The sequence below is a fragment of the Orbicella franksi genome, chromosome 8 (assembly GCF_964199315.1).
Source record: "Orbicella franksi chromosome 8, jaOrbFran1.1, whole genome shotgun sequence".
In the NCBI taxonomy this organism is placed as follows: Eukaryota; Metazoa; Cnidaria; class Anthozoa; order Scleractinia; family Merulinidae; genus Orbicella; species Orbicella franksi.
The window spans coordinates 29341946-29362913 of NC_138152.1; the positions used below are offsets into that span (position 1 = coordinate 29341946).

General features: G+C 41.1%; 1 protein-coding gene across 1 annotated transcript; it reads left to right on the forward strand.

Moving 5' to 3' along the window:
- Positions 1-2608: 2608 nt before the first annotated feature.
- Positions 2609-12951, forward strand: LOC145496127 (uncharacterized). Its single transcript, XM_081475766.1, has 4 exons — positions 2609-5131; positions 5347-5475; positions 8169-9009; positions 9526-12951. Exons 1-4 carry the CDS (start codon positions 5054-5056, stop codon positions 9858-9860), a joined length of 1383 nt encoding a protein of 460 aa, XP_081331892.1. The 5' UTR covers positions 2609-5053; the 3' UTR covers positions 9861-12951.
- The last annotated feature ends 8017 nt before the right edge of the window (positions 12952-20968 follow it).

Genomic DNA, 20968 nt, shown 5'->3' on the forward strand with positions numbered 1-20968 from the left:
TTCTGAGCTTTCTGGAGTCTTTCCACAACAAGATGCACGGTACTGTTCGATTCGATGGCAACATGTCAGAGGCATTCAACATTCGCAGCGGAGTCAAACAAGGCTGTGTGCTGGCTCCCACCCTCTTTGGAATCTTTTTCTCAGTGCTCCTGAAACATGCCTTTAGAACAACAAATGCTGGCATTTTTCTCCGTTCCCGCACTGATGGCAAACTTTTCAATCTTGCCCGACTCAGATCGAAAACCAAAGTCAGCCAAGTTCTCCTCAGAGACTTTTTGTTTGCCGACGATGCAGCTCTGATTACTCATAGTGACGATGATCTCCAGAACCTCCTCAATGGCTTTTCGAACGCCTGTGATGACTTCGGCCTAACCATCAGCCTCCAAAAAACCAAAATCATGACTCAGGATACAGAGGTTTCCTCCTCTCTCTTCATCAAGGACTATGCACTTGAAACGGTCAACAGCTTCATCTACCTTGGTTCTACTGTTACTAGCACCACCTCCCTTGACACCGAAATAGGAAAGAGGATTGGGCACGCTGCAACCAACATGTCAAAGCTTTCACAACGTGTCTGGGAAAATCAGAAGCTCACTACTCCCACCAAAATGGCTGTCTACAGAGCCTGCATCATCAGCACGCTCCCCTATGGTAGCGAGTCCTGGACAACGTATGCAGCACAAGAAAAACGCTGAATGTGTTCCACCTGCGCTGCTTGCGGCGCATCCTGTCCATCTCCTGGCAGGACCGCATTACGAACAGTGCTGTCTTAGAGAGAGCAGGCATCCCCTCCGTATACACCCTTCTTCGCCAGAGACGTCTGCGGTGGATTGTCCATGTACATCGAATGGATGAGGGCCGCATTCCCAAGCAACTCTTGTACGGAGAACTAGTACAAGGAAAAAGGCCGGTAGGACGACCGAAGCTCCGTTTCAAAGACGTGGCGAAGAGGGACATGTAGGCCATTGGTCTTCCAATCGATTCGTGGGAGACTCTTGCCAGTGACAGGAGTGCGTGGAAAACAATTTGCACCGAAGCCCTACGAGAGGGAGAAAAGCTTCTGCACATCACAGTGGATACCAGGAGAGAACGTCAGAAGGCCAGGGCCCTTGCTCCACCCACTGATTCCACTTATGTCTGTGGTTCTTGTCACCGCATCTGCCGATCACGAATCGGACTCCAAAGCCATCTCAGAAAATGTTTAAGGAAATGTACAATTACTAACACACGCTAAAATTATGGACTAGATTGTCCGATAATGTCAGTACAATTACTTATTTAATTCCCTTTAAATCTACTGTAAAATTGTGGAGGTAAATTTAAAAAATTGTACTGTTGATGGAAGTCGATGAACTTGCGTGAGCCTCTAATCTATTGCAGTTCAACACAAAACATTGCATTTTGAGTCCTATAAAGTAGGGAAAGGGAGTTGGGAGGCGTGCATGTATAGGGTCACAAAAGGAGGCTCGTTGTTAGTAGACGGAATGTGAACAACTTGACAGCTGATTGCTTATAGTACTTCGAATTATACAATGGACGGTGTAAACCTCGCGTTTTGATTGGTCTAGTGGAAAAATAGGAGATTATAGCACGGGCGCACGAATGACGTCATGAGCCGAAGAAAGGCGGGAAAAAAGTAATGCATGAAACAAAAAGATTCAATATGGCAGTGTGTGTGTACTCTATCAACACACGGAGGACGTCAAAACGTGATAAGGACGTCATTAACCCTACGTCTAAGGCTCTCAGAGTAAAATTGTTGTACTTACCACGTTTTGACATCATCCTAGTGTTATCAGAGTGCACACTCACGGCCACGTACTGAAATGTAATCTACTCGTTAAGTACTAAAGTTGAAGTATCTAAGTCACCGCGCCCTCGAAATAAAGAGATACTACCCTGGTTATTTTCCTTATAAGCTCATGCGTCGGACCCCCAACTTTCAAATATAAGGACATTTGATCGGTTCTGCTGATTACAGAAACCAATAGATAATGGAGAAATTCGATTAACCTAATACATAAATTCAGCGAGCATGAGCAATCAAATCTACTTTGGTAGGCAGAGACGCACAAAATAAGCAGCCTTTACCGGAAGCCCTTCTTGAGTGCGCACGAGTTCTTGAGGTCAAGGGCAGGCGTTACTTTTAAGGTAATTCCTCTGAAATAAAGTGATAATAGAGTTTTTGTTCAAAGTTTGTCCACTGGATTTTTATCATATGAGAACTTCAATTTTGAAATAAAAAAGGGGAGGTGCCCGTGCTCATTAAGCAGCAGCGAGACATTGAAAATTCCCAATTTTTGACATTATTCAATGCTTATTATCAGAACGCATTCCAAGTTATATACGTTATAAGTCTTTGTGAGCCCAGACTCGTGAGAAAGCGCATTAAACTACACTCAATTCATTGTATCGGATACAAATAAGCAATTTAAGTTTTATTTGGACAGAAAGCTGAAAAGTTGATTTAAAATTTGAACCAAATTTGTTGACATGGTTGCCAAACAGGAAAAAAAAAAGACCACAGTGTATGTGTTGTTTCCTTATTTATTCAATTTTCAGCAATAGGAATCAGATCAGACTTTTCTCGCGCAAAGCTTATGATTAGTTGATTACAATGAGTGGAAAAAAGGTGGGGTCCCCGCCCTCGTTGGTGAGCTAGAGCCATTTTTCAACTGACAGAACTCAATGTCAAGGCAATTCCGCCATGTTTTAAATACGCTCGTGCACGAGCGCGCGCTAAATGACGCCATAAATTATGGACAGCAAGGATGCGCGATGCAAAGTGGAAGAAGAAGATAACTTTATCTAACGAGGGTTAAAACACTTAACAATTAAAACTGATAACCTAGTGGCCCTCATTATAGTATACATAAAATCTACTAAATAAAATAACTAATGACTAAAATACTAAAATATAGTTTGACTTGAGAAATAGAGAAATGGTCGAGACCTATGTTCACTTACCTTGGGACTATGCTCGATGAACAGCTTCACTGGAAAGAGCATATAGACACTACTTGTAAAAAAGTTAATAAGCGTCTAGGACTTCTAGCACGCATACGATCTTGCCTCACTCTTAAAGCAGCGAAGTGTGTCTACAATACCCTTATTGAGCCCATCGTAAGTTATACTGACACTGCTTGGGGTGAACTGTCTGTTGGCTCCAGCAAAAGTCTGCAGCGGTTGCAAAACCGTGCTGCCCGTATCATTCTCAAGCGTGACTCTTCTAGAGATACTTTTAATGTTTTAGGGTGGACTGACTTAGAAACAAACCGTAAAATCCACAAATGTGTTTTAGTTTTTAAATGTTTGCATAACTTAGTTCCTCAGTATTTAAGTAACTATTTCATTAGGAACTACAATGTACATGGTTACAACACTCGAAGGAAGGCTGACCTCCATCTACCCAAACCCAAACTTAGCCTTGGCAAACGTACTTTTAGATTTTCTGGCACAGCCCTTTTTAATTCACTACCTTGTAAAATCCAACAAGCTGTATCACTTTCCTCTTTTAAAAATCTTGTTAAAGCCCATTTTATTTATAGCATCTAATTTATGATATCTATTTTTTTCCCTAACAGTTCATGCTTGTAACTCGTTTCAATTTTTTAAACTCTTTTTATATAACTATTTCAACTACTAGACATTAGTTTTTTTTTAACTCTATTTTTATAACTATTTTAAACTATTAGACATTTTATATTTTTAGAAATTGTATTTAGCAGGGCCCCTCTGGATACCAGCCACTGTGCTGAATGGGCCACCCTGCATAAATAAAGTTTTACCTACCTACCTACCTACCATGTATGATTCCTTAAGAAAACTCACAAAATGACCTTACGTTTCTATTGTAATTTAATATAAATCTATTAGCATTCTATCATAAATGCCGTTCTCTTATTGGCTACGCTACTCGCTATCTATTCTGTTGTAAATCATTGCCGTAGCGGTTACCAACAAAAAGGCGGCCGCTCGTTCGCGTTTTCGAAGTGTCTACGAGAATGATCGATTTAGACAATTTCATTACTTGTTTAGTTTGAACGACTAGTAGATTTATAATAAAACAAGTAGGAAGCTCGCTCTCGATTTCTATGCGTGATCGCTGATTCGAGCTGCGATAGTAATCTCGAGCTCATAATGTAATTGTGAAACATAAGTACAAAGAAGATCATCACTAAGCTACGGCATAAGGTGATAGAGGGTGGACCAGCATACAATAAGCCACGGCAAAACGTTGTATGTTATTAACATGTTATACACTCTTTGGCGCTCGGCTAAACCAGGTGGGCTAAGTGTTCTAACATCGTTAAAGCAACAAAATGTTGCATAGCAGTGTTTTTGAACGTTTTGGCGGGGCCAGTTTGTGTCAAGAAAAAACCCGGGGGTACTTCCCTGCAAAAATTATACCAGTAGTATGTGCCTGCCATAAGGGTATGGTCGTCGTGCCATTTTCATCTGAAGGCGCGCATCTAAATTGGTTTCCACCGTTTTATGGAGATCGTTTAGATTTTTTAAAACTAAATATGATTTCCAGAATAAACGAAAATTTTTCAGTTTTCTTCTTAAAAGAATCAGCCGATTTGCGAGGCTAATCACCCCAGGAAACTGGAACTGCCAATATCCTGTGCTAGAGACGCAAAAGCCTGGAAAATGCACATTAGGACCATTTTTCCTGAATCCGAGTCTGATCATCGTTTAGATCTGGACCATTGTGGCCTTAAACTGTGGGTACTGGGTGCTTAAACGAATCACAGAACTGTAAAATTTTGACAGGGCTGAAGAACATCACTCATCTTCTCGAGAGTTTATTATTGATGTTGTTACAAGGGAGGTCGCACTGTACGTTGTATCCCAGAGAAACACGGTGTAAAGTAATTTCTTATAAGGTCACTGATGTTCCTGTCGGGTAACTCGTCGTTCGCCTGGTTTGTTTTATGTTTGTGTGACGCGACACTCCCTCGAGGGGAATCCCCGAATATTTGATACCCTCTCGGGGGTAAAGTGATCCTTTTTCCTCGTTCTTTCATTAACTTATTTTTCTCCGTTGTGCATGCTTAAGTGTGTAGATAATCATTATTCTACTGACTTAATTCTAGACAGGGAGCAAAAAAAAGGAACGAATCGTAAGGTAGGTGATGATATTAGAAAATACACAATATTGCGCCCCAATTTTGGAGGCATTCCACTGTGCGTGAGGTCACTTCTGTGATAACTCATGTCTCGTAGGCTACTGTTCACACTATTTTCCTGTTTCAAAAGTCCGTGGTGACTACTTGTGCATTTTTCGTTCGACTCAGCTGTGTCGACATCTAACCACCAGTGTGTGATCTTCCTTCTCTGCAGTATAAAAGAAATCTCAACGAGACGACAATGAGCCTATCACTCTGCAAACCACGTATATCGTCGTCAAGATGCGCCGCCACGATGGAAAAAGCATCGAGTCCTGTCTCAGTCATGATGTTTTGCTTTTTAGTGAGTACACAGCTTAAATCTTTTATTTAACGGCGAAGGAAAAGAATAACTGTGAAGGAAGAATAATGTGACTGTGTTTTGATTGCTTCCTAAGTTTATACAACTGTAAGTAAGCTAATTGCTGCCGCTGAGTAAATTTGCTTACGCAAGTAGGTTTGTGTTTGCATCATCAATCTTACAGCGATGAGAAACGTTTGTGTTCTTATGTACATGTCTTGTTTACGAAAAGAAATAGCCGGAACCTTCAAGTTAAATTGTGTTATTTGACAAGGCTTTTGAGTGGCGATATCTTAATTAATTGTTTTAATACCCTTGTTTTTGTGCATACGTGTTCAGTCACCCAACTGAGAATTACAATCTTCGTTTGTAGTATTTTATCGCCGACACCATCACAGTTAGGTTAGAGATCTTCGCAAATACAGTACATAACATCGAAAAGGTCGTTACATGGCTATTTTTCGGGATTTCTAAATGAACACAATGAAATGAAGTATAGGGCTCAAATAAATGATGATCGTTCACGTTTGTCCTTTTAACAGAAAATGCTTCGCTAGCACAACTGAGAAAATGTTGTGTAACGAAAACACTTAAACTGTAACTCACTCGATATATAAGCACAACCTCTCCTCACGTTGATCCCCCGTTACTGTGTTAACGATTAAGAAAATGGAATGCAGAATTGTTCAGTTTGGATAGATCTTGTAGATCAAGACAATTAAAGCGAACGATGGCGGGTGAGACAAAGTGATAAAGATTATGCCACATGTATGTTGATGTGGCGTTACAAAGGTCCCACTGCAGAAGGTGTAACCTACACTCATGGTGACTCATCAAAATATTCTCCATTAAACGCAGTCACAACGTTGCGTGGGATGTAGCTATTTAACCGCTATGTACATGAAACTGCGTGTGCAGAGGCACGCGACGCTATGTGGGCGAAATTGCGTAAACCGTATACGAAAACCTGATCGATTATAAACCACTTTATTTATTTTTCAATCCGTGAAAATAACGAAACAGAAGCAGTTTAGTACATTATTTGAAGCTACACTATCTAGGCTGACATTCAAAGCCAATTTATAATGTACAGTCAAGGGTCATCTAGCTTTAGGAAGACCTTGAAAATCCACAGGACACTTCAGTTTTCACGAGTTACGGCCGAAACATATTGACCACTTTGTCTTAAAAACTCTAAGCAATTGTAGGCCTTTTCAGTGTACGCAGACTTATAAAAGGTGTTTTCGTCTAGCTGCAGGAATCGGATACGAACGTAGTTTGACGATAAAAGTATAACCCTGTAGAAAAGAGTAACACATTTATTTATTACAGGAAACAAATAATGACGATCGACATTGATCGGATGGATAAAAATGTTCCTAGAAATTTAATAGCCGTTGGCTAATGCATGTATCGTAAGCCTGTACACTTAATCTTGCGACTAAGATATTACGACGTCGAGACTTGGTGAGGCTGGTATCCGGTTCACCGAACGAAAGGCTTGTTTTAAGGACCTCTTCATAGGAGCCCGGCAACCGGGCTGGCTCGGTTACCAGGACGGATTTTGTGGTCAGTTCATATTGGAAATTTCAGCTCGGTCGACCGGGATGAAATTCAGGAAACACAACCAAAATGGTATATACTTGTATCGTTCGCGACTGTCGTAGTTTTGTGAACTCCTGTAACTTCACTGATAAAACTAATTCGTATACTTTTGAAGTGGAAATACGTACATTTTGGCCGGTATGTTGCGAAAGCGAAGCTATTTTGTCGAAAAAGTCTCGTCTCGGTCACCCGAGCTGGAGTGTTTATAAGGGAAAATTTTCATCCCAGTTACCAAGATCTCGGTTGCAAAAACCGAGATCTCGGTAACCGGGCCAGCCCGGCCTCTCATATAAACACATCGAAATTTTTACGAAGGAAAGAGTGGTGAGGCGAGATCTCGGAAACCGAGCCAGCCCGGTTGACCGGGCTCATATCAAGAGGCCCCCAGGGTTCAAACTCAACGAAAAGTTGAGGGAGGGTTAATTTTGATGCACGAATGTAAGTTGCCAGCCATATTCACCTTTTTAAAGAACTTCGGCTCAACGGACAGAATTTTTATCGCGCCTATGCTGACCAAGTCATTGCATTCATCTTCTGTTCATCCGGCAAAGAGTACTTTTAAAGCAACCGTCTCTTTCTTTGTGGTTCTCAAGAATTGCGCGGAAAGCAGGCGCTGGTTTCGCTCGAATAGGCGCCGTATCTGTCCACTATTTCTTAATCTTGCTTCCACGACTGTGGTAAAAATACCAAGACGATTCATGGCACTTTCGGTTTTAGTTTGTTTATGGAGGCACTTAGACAGAATATATTATTCACGTTATGCCAGTCTTAAACCAAAACGCGCATCTTACTACAAAACACGTCTTTTGCTTGCTTCGAATAGAAAAGTAACTTATATCCTGAGATGTTTTTGAGCTGATCGAGTTGTTGTGATTGATTTACAGTCACCATATTAAATAGCTTTATGTTAGAGTGCATCGCAGTGTAAGAAGTACAATTTATGAGTATGAATATGAAATTCATATATTTGAACTGCGGATTAAAGAGTGAAGATCTGATAGTCGCAGTTAGAAACACTACTTAAGCTGTAGTGAAAATAAAGCGTGAAATTGTCGAGTTGACACTGAATAACTATTTCGTTGCCCAAACAGGTTTATGGAGCTGTCGCAGACTTTCCGTGCAAGCCTGAACAAATCCACTGGAATGCAACAACAGGGAGGAGGTATAGATGTTTAGAATGTCCCGACTGTCCCGCGGGATCGCAGCCTTCCGTCCCTTGCGGCACTTCTGTTGCATATAGGATTCCAGTTCACTGCATTTCCTGCCAACTTGGCAGAACATACTCGGACAATTACGGGAAAGCGCGTTGCAAGGCGTGTACTGTATGTTCGGAAGGAAAGGCGATAAAAAGGAACTGCACATTATTCTCAAACACTAAGTGTGACGATAAATGCGCTGAGGGGTATTATCATTTGCCATTTGTGTTCAATTGTTTTCGTTGTGAGAAATGCTGCGGAGACGGGAAGGACGAAATGGCACGGGAATGTGCGCATTATCAGAACAAGTGTAAAGCCCGTTCAGTGCCGTGCCCTGATATGCCTACAAAGGCTTCTAAAACATCGCCACATGGAAGACTATCAACCAGGCAAAGTCAAAAGACCTCAATGACCTTACAGACCACTCAACAAGAGAGGCAGTCGCGCGTGTCCCAGATACCTACTTCTTTTTGGTCGGGAAATAGCGATTACACAGGTGGAGGCATGACATGGCCCGAGTCAAGGGAAGGAAGCACTGAAAACAAAACACTTTGGCTAGCAGTGGCGCTCCTAGTTGCAGTCTTAGCAATATTGATACTGTTGGCGGTTTTCAGTATGAGGCAATCCAACCAACCTGGCCTCAGATGTCATTGTTTTTTCACTAATGCCTCCAGTGCTGTACTCTTTAACCGCCAACATCCTGCGTCTACCTCACAAGAGAGACTAAACCTCGTGGGTGAGTAACATCATAAATCTGTTGGTAGTCAAGACAACCACTGTGCATGCTTGTTTTTGACAATAACATTTAAATAAATTAAAGATGTCTCTCGAATTGCCGTCTCCTATCAGAATAAGCTTTGTTAAGACTTAAAATCAAGCCGTATAACTTTTGACCAGGCTGGAACTGCTGCTTAACGGAGGTCATTTCTTCAGTAGATATAAGGGTAAGATCTAGAAAGGCCTATTCCAAAGAGGAAAAGGGAGGGAGGGGGTAAAGATGTAGATTTTCCAACCGAAATTGAACGAAATATCTTAAAGAGATAGCGGTTCAGATAGTCCAATAGAAACCGCTTGAGAATCCACTATTATCCGAATAGTTTCAGACGGGTTTGAAAATTTCCCCTTTGGTTGATCAGAAAAGTGTCGGTGTTGAAAGTTGTTGGCTGATCGGCGAGATGTGATCTCCACGTATTACAGTCGGTAAGAGAAAGAGAGAGACGATGCCTCGACTAATTATCTTTGCATCTCACAGTTGATATTACCTTGGCGGAGCTAGAGAGCAGCCGTTTGGACGTGTTTGACGAGATATGCTTAAAGATTGATAATGGAAGATTGTGGTTCAGACGCGACTACGAACGGTTAGCTTCTAAGTTCAAGAAAATTCCTCTCGAAGTACGCAACTCTTTGCGAGATCAGCTCGGTGTTGAAGGCGGGAGTCCCTCTAAGATGCTGATGACTCAGTTACAAACAAAATATCCAGAGCTTACTCTGCGGCAATTTGCTGAGAAACTAAAAGAAATCGGGCGAAACGACATTGTACAGTTACTTGTGACACGTTCAGCACAGGAACTCTCAACGACCCAATAATGCGGAGTAATCTGCGGACTACAGCAGTGCTATAAGATGATCAGCTAGACTACGAAAGACAAACGAGACAAAAGAGACAGAGGAGACGGAGGAGACAGAGGCTGGTTTCAGCGTAAAATGTTGGCTGACGAACAACTAACTCTCAGTTGAATGAACAACATGGTGTCATTTTCCAATTGTTGGCCATTTACGACAGTGTCGAAGGTAACTCTAGGTGAGCCCAAGGGTTACCCTAGCTGCCTTGTAAACGCTCTTCTAGGGATAACTCGCCAACCCGGAACAACTTTTTACTTACTTTTTAGACCCATTGCATGTTGACAACAAACGGCCATCATGGCGGAGCGCGTACAACGCAGTTCTAAATTCCGCGATACATTCTATATATTTCGAGGTTTTCTAGAGCGAGTCATGGCTCAAGCCAAACAACTGGGCTGAACCAGGGCTGCATTTGACATTGCAACTTGTTGTTGTTGTCTGGCAATAATAAGTAACATAACAGCATTTGGTAACACTGGTAAACAGCAGTTCAGACAGGAGAATCGACTTACCAAGCAGAACTATTCCCTTGTCGGCCATTTTGTTTGCGATTAAGTTGTTCCGGGTGGTAGGTTAACACTACCTGTAAAATTTTGCTTTTAAACCCAGGCTATCTTTGACCCTCCTGCTAGGGTAACCCTTCCTCTTTGTAAACAAGGCCTATAAAGGATGGATTGAAGCTCAGCAGGAGTCGAAAACGCAAGCATGAAGACACACCCAAAAAAGAACTCATCATTACAGCTTATGGATACCCAAAAAAACCAAACCAAACAAAAGGAAAAACAAACAAGCATAAAAAACAAGAAACAAATATGAAATAAAATAAAGATTAAGCTAAATTTATACCAATTTATTATTTATACGAATTTGTACAATTTATTAATTATTATTAATGAAGTAACCCTTCAATTAATCAACCGATCAATCGATAAAGTATTTTCATAAAGTTTAGGAGAAAGGAAGGCTCTACAATGCCAGTTTCTTGTTATACTGTGAATATTGTGTCAGGTTGATTTATTTAAAAGTATTGCTACTTTTACAAATGTCACGGGTAGTGTATATTTTGCCGGAGACAATTATATATTGATAAGCATTTGGAATGAATTCAGTCAGCTTGCTTGCTTGCTTGCTTACTGTGACAAGCCTGAGTTGCTGGGATTATAAAAAGGCATAAAATTCAATAAAAAACATTATATTCTAAACTGAAGCTTTTCCACTGAGACGAAATTTTTTTTGTGATGAGTTGATCAAAAAATGACACTAAGAAATACACATAGATTGTAATTTGAAAGGAAATATATAATATTGGCAGAGTAAAGATTAAGGTTAAAATTGATTAGCTGTAGATTAAAATAAAGGATACTCGGATTCTTTTTTGCATTGCTTATCCGCTAGGAGGATAAATAACTAAACAAAAAAATATATATATCGTGTTGTCTTTTTTGATAAAAGGGAGTAAAAAAGAAGCTGTGCAGACAATTTGATCTTACCCATTTTTCGACAAGCAATCGTCGATACCAACGAGTCTGCACAGTTACCCCATCAACCTCCTTGTAGTTTTTTTGGTATCTTAAGGTTTTTGGTTTTTTGTTTTATCGTTAGCTCAGTTGGTAAGAGCGCCAAACTGCCAGGCGGAATGTCTTGGGTTCAACACCCAGACCGGACCACAAACCAGGGTCTTAGAATAAGTGGTAAGATCATGCTACCCGTGTGCTTAACATCTGCCTCAGTTCAGATGGTTGCACCATTGGGTTGTGACTTCAACCCGTTGACCTTGTGTTGCTCCCCTTCACAAGAAAAACCTTGGTTGGGGGATAAGAGAATCCACGCACTTACCAGAGCGTGCTTCCCTGTGATGAAATCCTGGTTTTCACTTAAAATTCAAGCAGCCTTTTACATGACGATCGCAAACCCGTCTCGGGGGCACGAAGGTAAGGTGGGGGCCGAGACAATTCGGGTGGGCGAGTTCTTTCGCCTCGGCAGGTATAGAGTATCTCTGGCAGGCGAGACAACTTGTCTTCATATAAACACTCTGGCGCGCCTAACCGGGACAACCCTGGGCGTGGCGAGTGTCACTAAATGTCTAGATTAAGTGTTAAAAAAGCAAAAATTTGTTTCAGAGAAGTGAAAATTAACTCGGCAAATCCCACTGTGATCGAATGACCGAGGGAAACTCAAAGAAAGAGGGACATTTGCGCATTTGATTGTTAATTAAGGGTTATGTAATGATGCAGAGTCAAGTTTGACTCGGCCTGTAGGGAAACCGTTTTCACATATAAACGCTCGACAAAGTTGCCTCGTGGGGAGGGTTATCTCGGGGACATACTCGAGACCATATAAATGGGGCCTAAGTCTTCTGAGTGGCAGAATAATGCATTTAAAATAGCAAGCGAGGCATGCAACAATCACAAACTTCCAGCGCTTCAAAAGCAATCTTTTCACCGTACAGGTGTTAAATTGTATTATCGAGCCTTTAAATTCAATATCCAATCCGACTTTCGGCACAAGAAATTTACTCCACTGTAACACCTTGTGATAAGCCAGGAATCTAACCATTTTCCTTCAGCGAGATTCAACTAACGCTGTGTAAACGGTGTACAATCATTCAAGAAATTCACAATTGCAGCAACATTTTGGTGCTGAAAACGCTGTAGTCAATGCATTTAGAGCATATTGGCCTGTAATAGCTCTGTGTTTCGTGGGAAGATATGTTTGTTTTTTGTTTTCTCGGGTCCTGTCCTCACTAATGCGTTTTTCTATATCGTGAAAACGCGCATTTTATCGGTTTCCGACAGACGCCAAACATCGTCTTCAGCGAAAACGCTGTCCACAGTCAGGAGACAGTTAAAAACTGATCCTTAATGTTTAAAGGGGACAGCGCAAAACAGAGGCCTTGGAAAACTCTGAAGTCATTCACATGCACGTGCACATTCGCAACAAGAGATAATCTCTTGTTCGCAGGTAACGGTTGTAAGGCCAAAACGCTGTAGAGATATCGTCCACATACATCCAACACGGAGTTTGCCTTTAACAACGCAAAGTCAAGCTGCGTAACATTCGTCACAAGTGGTATTATATATGCTTTGCTCATTTATTTTATTACTGTGAAATAGTGGGGGGAAGGCTGACACCCCCCTCCCCCCCACAGCCCCTCCGTCCGCGCTGTAGAGATGTGATTTGGCCGAGATGGCGGCCCTCCCAGAAAATTTTTGGTTGGCCATAAATTTCAAAGGACAAAATAACCCGACTGTTTGTTTTTGATGTGGATCGTTTATCATGCTCCTACAGACACTGCTGGCATTTTGTTTTTCTCTCGAAATTCAGTAGGGGTTATGAGGCGAGACGTTTTGGCTAAAGGGTAATGGGAGGAGACATGAGCGCGGCACGCTTTCTTCCCTACTGGGCCATACCGCCCTTGTCCCGCCTTTTTCCCTACTCGGCTACCGCCATACCGCCCGTTTGCGTTCGCGATGACTAAACACTCGTCCTAGTGACCCTTAGAGAAAAAACCGGCTGCCAGCAGACTAGTGCCTACAGAATGGTTTCCATGGCGGAAAATCGAGCCTTTTTTTCTACCTTTTTAACCGAAGAATGTCTTGTATGCTACGGACCGAGCTCATTGATCCGATAATTTTCCGAAGAATTATCGAGTGATTCGGTCTCTTTCGTACATTGTTTATCGCTATCAGACAACCTAACGACTGTTACAAACAGCCAGCCATTATTCTTTAAGCATTTTAACAGCACAGTGAACTGACAAGGGGAATGTGACTTCCTAACGATGCTTTAGAGGTTCACGAGCGGGAAGACTCCAACGGCATGTGACAAAATAGAAAAGTTTGTCTCTGTGTTTTTGACTGCCTGCATGGCAGTGTATGTACGCCTTTCACGACGAAAAATCACAACTTCAACACCAGGAACAGACATTCGTCAGTTGAACTACCGAAAATGAAACTGGAGTGGCCGTAAAAGTTTTTCTTTTTTAGGTGTTTCAATTTAAGATAGGTTACCTTTAGAGGTCAGAAATATGAATTCTAGAGTTTGATTTCGAAAAAAAGGTCAACGAACTTTTTTATTTGCAGTGTTTACAGGAAAGTTTTAAATGTGGTTTTTGTATGTATTTTTCACTGATGTAGATTTATTTTACTAAGTTTTACAGGACACCTTTGATGACACTACAAGTCTTACTGATGGGTTTATGCTGTATAATTTTTTTTTAATTATAAAGAGACGGGGTGCTCGTTGGAAATTTTTCAAAGAACCCCTATGAGGTACCAAAAAACCCGTTTTGTAGGTTAAGCCCCATTTCATTTTCACATACAAGAAGAACCAATTCTAAAAGAACACATTAACTTACACCGTGACTTTTCCACAACAAAACCAAAAAAAAAGTGATAAAGAAAATCCATTGATCACCTGCAAAGATCTTTGAAAGCAGTCATAAATCTGCATCCTATTTAAGTGGCTCAGTTCAAATCAAAATTGAAAAAAAAAAAAGAAAAGATAAATAAAGTCACATTCTGACAGTGCGGCTCCTATGTACACTACTGCTGATTACTGAAGCGGTGATCAGAACCGTAATGATTCGATTTAGCGCCCGGGGCGCTTATTTACACTCGGTACTTTAGAGGAGGGCGCTTATTTCTTTGTTGAGAAACAACCGAATGCTCAAAACAAAACTTTAATACGGTATTTATCAAAATAAAGGAACGATAGCAGAAACTGCGACAAATATACGGTAAATATACCGTAACGTTTGATGGAATTATGCAGTCGCATGGAAATAATAGTTGAGAAACTCAGACGAAGATCACTGTTTTTGTAATGCGGCACTACGTACCTGACCAGTTAAGGAAGATGAAGCTCGGTTAATACGTACTCTGACGGCGCTGTAATATTATAATATTAGAATAGGGACGCTTATTACAATGGAGGCGATTATTGGAATAGAGGCGCTTATTAATAAAAACACATTCAAAGGAGGGCGCTTATTCGTAAGGGGCGCTTAAACGGAATAGACGCGCTAAATCGAACTATTACCGTTCTTCAACACGTGCGTTGACCCCTAAAAGATAAAACGAGCACCCCCGTCACCGTTATAAGGGAGTCCCCCTGCCCTCTCGCCCCCTGTTCACCCCCGAAGGGGGGGGGGGGGGGCAACAGCCTCTAACCCAGGTCTCTATCATGGGAATTCATTCCAGGTTATGTTTACTGAAAAAGAATCAACAGTAAACGGTTTCTTCCTAACTGCAATGGTTGCTGGATTTTGGAGAAGCTTTAGGAAGATAGTAATTGCCGGACTCGTGCCATTTAACATGTTGTCGGGTTCAGACAGTTGCTACGATCTTAATGTCATTCAACTGTTACCACCGTCCTTCAACAACTTTGAAAAGCATTTATTGCTCAATAATTCATCACACAGAAGGAACTGCTACTCTGCTTAATTTGTTGAGATTATATATGATTTGAAAGAGTCTCTCTGTTTTTTTCATAAACAGTGTAACACGGTTGGTCGTCGCGGCGCTATGCCCCACTGGGGGCCATGAGGATTAACGAACGACGGTTGGTCGTCAGTGTGGACCCAACTTGCTTAATATAGGTAAGTCAACCATCCGAGGGCCTCTTCATATGAGCCTGGTCAACTGGGCTGGCTCGGTTTCCGAGATTTCGCCACTCTTTTCTTCGTAAAAGTTTCGGTGCGTTCATACGAGAAGCCAGGCTGGTCTGGCTATCGAAATATTTTTACAATGAAAAAAGCAGCGAGGCAAGATCTCGGAAACCGGGCCACCTCGGTTGACCGGGGAGGTTAAAAGCGCCCAAGCCCCATCTCCTCTACGGTCCCTTGGGAGGGGAGACCAAATCATTTATGTCAGGAACTTTTCCAAATTCTCTCTGCGTTCTCATTTCCTTGATCGCGCAAGAAGAAAACCGACTGAATTGTAAAGAAGCGCGAGTGAAAATGTTAGGTAAATGTTTCTTCGCCATTGAAAAAATAGAGTAACTGTAAAGTAAATGGAGAATGTTCCTCATAAATCAGTGTTAGCCTGTGCAACAGTCGTTACATTTTCAATCGCGAGAGCAGAACGAAAAGCTTTTCTGCCAAGATTTTGTTTCGTCCCAACCCAGCCGCCTCCCAACCCCCCCCCCCCTACGCCTCCACCCATTACGTATCTCCCAAGCGTTTTGTTCGCCTCTTGTGATTGGACAGGAAACAACCGTCACGCGGGCTAACCAGCATAAACTAAACTACTTGACTGTTTCAGTGTATTTATTGTTGATCGTTTACCGTGTTCCTACAGCATTTTCGGTGTCGAGGCTGGAAAATCCACTCGTTTAATAAAACTGGGACCACTACAGCCTTTAGTGTGTGTCCGCCCCCTATTCTCAAGTGAAATCTCTTAATGTTTTGTTCATTGGCTTATTTGAATGTCTTTGTTTTTCTTTCTCGAAGGTAAATGCATTAAGCACATTCTTTTTAAACTTCTCAACTGCTATTACGGTATCCTTTCAGCGGTGTTCAGCTTACTAACCAAACAGTGTCGAGTATGAATACGATGATTTTCCGAAGAACGATCGAGTGACTCGGTCTCGTTCGTGCTTTGTTTATCACAATCTGACAACCTCACGACTGTTACAATCAACCAGTCCTTTCTGTTAGAAGCCTGTTCTCTAGGCATTAACTAGTCAGCCCGGGGGCAGGGGGTTCTCCCTTATATGGGCTATATATGTATGTGCGGCCCCAAAGGGTCGGGGTTTTCAGCCGTTTTGGTCATAAATAGGGTATCGATTTTGGCCATTTTGATCTTAAATAGGGTCTGGTTTTAGCACTCTAGTCTTGAATTGGGTATGTTTCTTAGAAGCTACTTTTTCATCATTATCAATAAGACCTTCAACAAAAGCCTTTAATAACGTATGTCTAGGGGCAGCCGCAACGGTCATAAATAGGGTATCGAATTTTTGGCCAGGTCATAAATAGGGTACCAAAAATCGCAGATTTTGGTCCTAAATAGGCTAAGGGTTTTGGGAAGTGGGTCACACACCCCCAACGCACTTTTCTGGGAGTAAACCCCTTCCGGCTACTCAGTAACTAACAAGAGGAATGTGTCTCCCTGAAGATGCTTTGATGACCAATAGAAGTTAATGACCGGGGGAAACTCTCATGTTTAAGTGAGGGGGAACCCCTAGAAGGTACCAAAACCTCGTTTTGTGGGCGTGGCCCCAATTCACTTTCAACCCTAAGAGGCCAGAGGAATCAGTACATTAACTGACACCATGACATGTAAAAAGAGCGATAAACATGATCCGTCGAATACCTTCTACCCGTAAAGGTTTTTGAAAGCATTGTCATAAATCTGCATTCTATTTAAATGGCTAATAGACCTTTTTAGCTTGGGCAGTTTGTTGCCCCATTTCAGACCGTGTGATTATACTCTTGATAATACTTGCTTGCAAATTTTCAAATAGTCGCGTGTATATCAATGAATAAGTTTTACGTGGATAGAACAATTCTCTAGTGAATAGCACGTGGTCTGTTATGGGAAAACAAACCTCCCAAGCTAAAAAAGTCTATTTCAAATAAAACGTAGAGATTAATTAAGTCACATTCTGCTAGTGCGGCTGCTATGTACACCACTGGTGATAACTGTAGCGGTGATCATTTCTGATAAATCTGGTACTACAACGCGAATTTTAACCCCTAAGGTACAACGAGCAACCCCGTCACTGTTGCATGGGAATCACCCCGGGGTTTAACGCCTCTCGAGAGCAACAGCCTCTAACCCAGGTCTCTCTCATGGGAATTCATTCCAGGTTATGTTTACTGAAAAGGAAGCAACAGTAAACGGTCTCTTCCTAACTGCACTGGTTGCTGGATTTCGGAGAAGCAGCTTTAGAAAGATAGTTTCCAATCAGTGCTCCCCTCCCTTGTTTTGGGTAAAAAAAGGAGAAATAACAAAAGGAAGAATAGCCGGCAAAGCAAGCAAAACAAAGAGTCTCTCTGGCTTTTCCATAAACAGTGTAACACGGTTGGTCGTCAGTGTGGACCCAACTTCCTTAATATAAGTAAGTCAACCATATGAGGGCCTCTTCATATGAGCCTGGTCAACTGGGCTAGCTCGGTTTCAGAGATCTCGCCATTCTTCTAGTCGTAAAAATTTCGACGTGTTCATACGACAAGCCGGGCTGGCCAGGGTTCGAAATTTTTACAAAGGAAAGAGCAGCGAGGCAAGATTTAAAAAACCGAGCCAGCTCTGTTGACCAGGCTCATATGAAGAGACCCTGAAACAACTGGGGAGGTCAAAAGCTACCATGGCCCACCTTCTGTAGGGTTCCTGGGGAGGGGAGAACAAATTATCGCTTTGTTACATACTCCCTAATCTTTGTGATGCCAATATCTCGGGCACTCCATATTCACACGAATGGCTCGCTTTACCATTGACAACCCAGAGCAGAAGAAACTGGTTTAATTAATACCCCCTTTAAATACAATCTTTTACAATAATATATCTCGGTTATTATACACTTTGCTGTAATATTGATGACTCTTAGAATAAGCAGTCTTTGGAAACGTATACCTACAAAAAATAACCATCAGTATAAAATAACAAACAGATAAAGCGCATCTCCAAAAATTCATTACTTACACTGTAACAATGGCAAAGTGTATTTCTCTGAGTGAGAGGGATTTTTTACACTTACTAAAGTCTGCTCTAAAAAAATAAATTCATTTTCATTGTTTGCGCAACGGAGAGGCCTATTATTTACTATGTACCAAAGTTCTCCGGTCAATGCAACATTTCAGTAAATAATTAGCTCCGCACTAGTAAATTATACCTAATTTGCAACCTAACAAATGATTAACACATGTAGACGAGGGTCTCAATGGGTGGGTGGGGTGGTGGTAGCTTTGACGGTTGATGGTTATTAAGAGGAAATTTCTTCTTTGGGTTTAACTTAATATCAACTCTTGTTCTTCATAACTAATACCTAAGGTGTTTTGGAGGTCATCTTGGAATTTCATGGAAGGAATAAAGTGAAATTTTGCCAATATAATGCAAGACCTCTAAAAAGAAACCCATAGAAAATAGGCGCACGGATTGGTCAAAAATCGTGTATCTATAACTCGATAAAAACACAGAACCAGCATGAGCTGTTGACAATGAATGGTGGCGCGAGCAAAGAGAATTTACATTTTGATCATCAAAGTAAACGACTTGTTTTCTTTACTTTGCCGTCGGAGAATCTTCTCAAAGAAATAGAAAACATGTTTCTGTTTCTATCGTGCTTTAGTAGAATTCTACTAGTATACTAATGCAAATGCTGCAGTCTGATTGGCTGAGCTACTCGTATACTATCAGCCATTAGAATGCAGTAGCTGTCGGTCGTCCACGAAATGCGACGTTTTTCCGATATTTTGGAAGAAAGTTTAGATGTAAATGGATAATTAAGTTCCTGAGAACACTAAAAGGACATAAACGGATTCCTGACTAAAAAAACTTTAAATTATGGCAAAACCGGTGCGCGCGCGTAAACAACTGCAAAATTACCAAAGACAATTCAATACGTGCGATTATATTAAAGCGTTAAGTTCAATAATGCGTCGAAAAATATTTGGAAACCATTATTTGCGTTACTTTAAGTTAGAATTCTACTAAACATGCTAAAGCAATTAGATTATTCGCTCTCGATTTCTATCAGGTGATAGGAAGGCCTCATCAACTATCACCTGATAGAAATCTCGAGCTCATAATCTAATTGTTAAAAATGAAGTGAAATTTTGCAAATATACTCTAAGACCTCTAGAAAATAGCCAATAGAAATTACGCGCACTGATTGGTTAAAAATCGTGTCTCGATAAAAACACAGAACTAGCACGAGCTGTTGACTTAATGATCACGTCATTAATGGTAATTCTCTTTTCTCTCGCCATCGGATGTCGAGAGAAAAGAGAATTTACATTTTGATGATCAAAGTAACCGAGTTGCTTTCTTTTTTTGCCGTCGCGGAATTTTCTAAAAGTAGACAACATGTCCTGCGTGTTTCCATCGTGTTATAGAAACACTCTTGATAGTTTGAGAGAACTCGTAAAACCTGTGGAAACAGCCGCCTGTCGGCTCGTGTTTCCATCGCATTTCTCGTTCTCCCAAACTTCCACTCGTGTTTCTATTTAACAATTAGATAATTCTCACTGTCGAGGGCGCAGCCCGAGTCAACTATGACACAGAAATCGAGAGCAATTAATCTACTATAAATCTACCAGTAGTTCAAAACTTCATCTAAGTCAGCTCTCCAGATACTTAGATAACGCAAAGAAGCGGCCGCCATTTTGTTAACAACTGATACTGCTACGCTACTCTCTGTCTACAACAGAATAGATAGTGAGTAGAGTAGCTAATCAGACAACGGCATTCGTGATAGAACGCTAGTAGATTGATAGCAAAACTCGACAAAAACACGGTATATGTTTTCTATTTCTTAAATAATATATAATTTGTAAAAATACATAATGAATGAGCCGAGATCATTTTTTTTTCTAACTGTGCCTATCGATCAAATGCTGTTTGAAAGCTCCAAAAAACGAAAAGACCATAGTGTCGGCTTAAATACTAGTTTACAAGTTTGAAGATTCTTTGAGAGTCGAAAGTCCGTGCTGAGCGAATAAAATAGTGAGATTTGAAATACCTTAAAACCATCTGACGGTTAATATTGAACTGCCTCTTATTCGGACGGTTTACAGCAAAAATTGCAGTTTTTTGACGGTTTTCGGTTAAATTTTGGGCTGTTTGACGGCTGACAATGAACCCCATTAAGACCCTCGTAGATAGGGCTGCATTTTGAGCAAGTTTATTTGTTAAAGTAAATATCTTTATGTACAATCTTCTAATCCAAATCTCAGAATGAGTATCCGTTTATTATTTGCTATTCTAAATATAATATTGAGTATTCTTTGTTATTATTTACGATTCAAAGGAAAATTTTTTAGGAACGTAATGGGGTAAAAAAAACAACTGATCCCTCAAAAAGAAATTTGAATGAAACAAGGAATTCTCTTTCCTAGCCTGCGAACAGGCTCA

What these genes read in the sequence shown, in the direction of transcription:
- LOC145496127 (XM_081475766.1), top strand. Translation starts at nt 5,054, where the DNA reads ATGCTTAAGTGTGTAGATAATCATTATTCTACTGACTTAATTCTAGAC. An exon ending in AAAAAGGAACGAATCGTAAG is followed by an intron (nt 5,132 to 5,346) that starts GTAGGTGATGAT and finishes CCTTCTCTGCAG; the next exon opens with TATAAAAGAAATCTCAACGA. An exon ending in TCATGATGTTTTGCTTTTTA is followed by an intron (nt 5,476 to 8,168) that starts GTGAGTACACAG and finishes TTGCCCAAACAG; the next exon opens with GTTTATGGAGCTGTCGCAGA.